The following is a 2,088-nucleotide window of genomic DNA, read 5'->3' on the forward strand; positions in this document are numbered from 1 at the left end:
TTATTGAGAGTATGAAAGGTTGAATCCCAGCAGCACCTGCCAGACTTTATGCAAGATACCTTAAATTCACCCTCTGAGTTGAGTAATCTTTATTGATTTCTGGCACAGAAATACAGTCACTGCCTGGTTTATGTTTAACAGCAGTTGTCACGGTGTTTGCTGCAGGTCTGATGGTGCCAACTGAGACTCCACAAAAAAGGATTGAACCACTTCCAGCCTGCACAATACACCGTCAAAATAATCCCACTTTTCCGACTTCGTTCAACAGCAATACATAACTAACATTACTGACTGCAGCAGGCAATAAAAGATATGGTTTGTTAATTAAATTTAAGGCTTTTCAATACCTTCTAAGGCCTTTTTTCAGGAAACTGTACTCAATGCTTTTTGAGAGCTTACAAGACATGCAGAAACCCTGTTTACACATCACAAATACATCTTTTACATGTGTGCATTAGGTCTGAGAGCCAGTTCAAGAAGCAGACAAGATGTCCTGCAGCTTGCATCTCATAACTGGTTTGACTTTGTCTGAGTAGCAGAGAAATGTTCTCCTGATGCAGCCCCTGAGACTCTGATCTCTAAAGCCGTAGATGAGCGGGCTGAGAAAGCGTGGAGTGAGAATGAAACAGAAATAATTAAAAAAGGCGATGTCCTCTTTTAACCAGTTGGCATGCAGCACTATGAGAGTTTCAGTGACGGGGACAGTGAAGGCCAACATGCACAGCAGCAGCTGAAAGCCGTGTAGTAGCACAGTGTGCATGGCTTTGCTCACAGACACTTTATCCTGCCTCAGCTTCATGGTTTCCAGCAGGATTCTCACATATGTAAAGAGGATGACAACAGCCACCACTGCAAAGAAGAGAATATTTACAGTGGCTCGGAACAGTGCCTGGATTGGAGATGAGTTGATAACGGCAGTTTTGCAAAGGAAAGGGGTAGAGAGAATATCCACAGCAGGGTCACTTTCCCTGATGGAGTAGTTAATCATAGGGGAAATACAGCTGATGAGCCAAAGGGACAGAATAATGATCCAGATACGGTCTGAGCGCCAGGCGGCCGGGCGCTGCAGGGGATAGAAGATGGCAACATACCGCTCCAGTGACATGGTGGCCAGGATTAAAGGTGTGTTCTGGAAAGCGGCAGTGGAAATGAACAGCAGAGGAACACAGAAGACAATGGCAAATTTCACCTGGCCAATGGCAAAAAGAAAGAGCAGCACAGAGGACAAGAGCTGGAGAGTGTCATTGATCAGCATGTAGGCAAACAGGATGTAGCGTGTGGTGTCCAGGTACTGCCTGTGAGATGCAAAGATGTGCAGCATGACAGCAATACAGCAGAGGAAGACACAGAAGAAGGGGATAACCACACACACCTTGATGATCACAGCCAGTCTATTGTGGGAAGTTCCATTGCCTGGAAATTCAGTCAGATTCTGCATTTTGAAACTGTGCACTAGAGCAAACCTGTTAAAGAGAAAATAAGTTACACACTAAAATACATCCTCAAAAATACACAGTGACAATTTAAGTAGGATTAGAATAAGAACAGAACTTAACTGATAATATAAAAGACCAGCATACCAGATACATTCTTAACAATTGAGAGAAAAAGTTCAACCTTGTAAGAACAAATTATACTATTTTGTCTTTCCTTCTATTTGCACTGTAACTGAATATAAATCCAACCATCAGAGTAAAAGAGCCCTACGCTCACCTAAGAATGTCTTCATCAGTCAGAAAAGTTGAACAAGCTTTAGGTTTCTGTTCATATTATCGTACAACTTCAATGACCTACATCTCTGGGATGTTCTTACCCTTATATGAAGTGTTTGGCCCAAGTCAGATCTGTTTGATCCGGGCCCGATTCCTCCAGAGATACATTATTTACATGCTATCGTCATGCAGCGTGATGTTTGTCATTAACTAATATTTCAGTAGGGAGATGGGATCCTGTTGCAGTATTTGTGGAAGCGGTTAAGCAGACAAGTTATCAATGTGTGTTTTGGGGACGCAGATAGGAGCTGGACTGGTTATTAGAAAAAATACAGATAATTATTAATATCAATACATTTAATATTAATAAATTATC

At 42.0% G+C, this 2,088-nt stretch overlaps 1 protein-coding gene across 1 annotated transcript; it reads right to left on the reverse strand.

Annotated features, from left to right (window-relative positions):
• Nucleotides 1–472: 472 nt before the first annotated feature.
• Nucleotides 473–1,438, reverse strand: LOC119491499 (odorant receptor 131-2-like). The gene has a single exon (XM_037775633.1). The coding sequence runs from the start codon at nt 1,436–1,438 to the stop codon at nt 473–475; it is 966 nt and encodes a 321-aa protein (XP_037631561.1).
• Between the last annotated feature and the right edge of the window lie 650 nt (nt 1,439–2,088).

The sequence above is a fragment of the Sebastes umbrosus genome, chromosome 7 (genome assembly GCF_015220745.1).
Source record: "Sebastes umbrosus isolate fSebUmb1 chromosome 7, fSebUmb1.pri, whole genome shotgun sequence".
NCBI classification, from domain to species: domain Eukaryota; kingdom Metazoa; phylum Chordata; class Actinopteri; order Perciformes; family Sebastidae; genus Sebastes; species Sebastes umbrosus.

Bases quoted from the DNA above. Each gene is read 5' to 3' on its own strand.
- LOC119491499 (XM_037775633.1), bottom strand. From the start codon at position 1,438: ATGCAGAATCTGACTGAATTTCCAGGCAATGGAACTTCCCACAATAGA.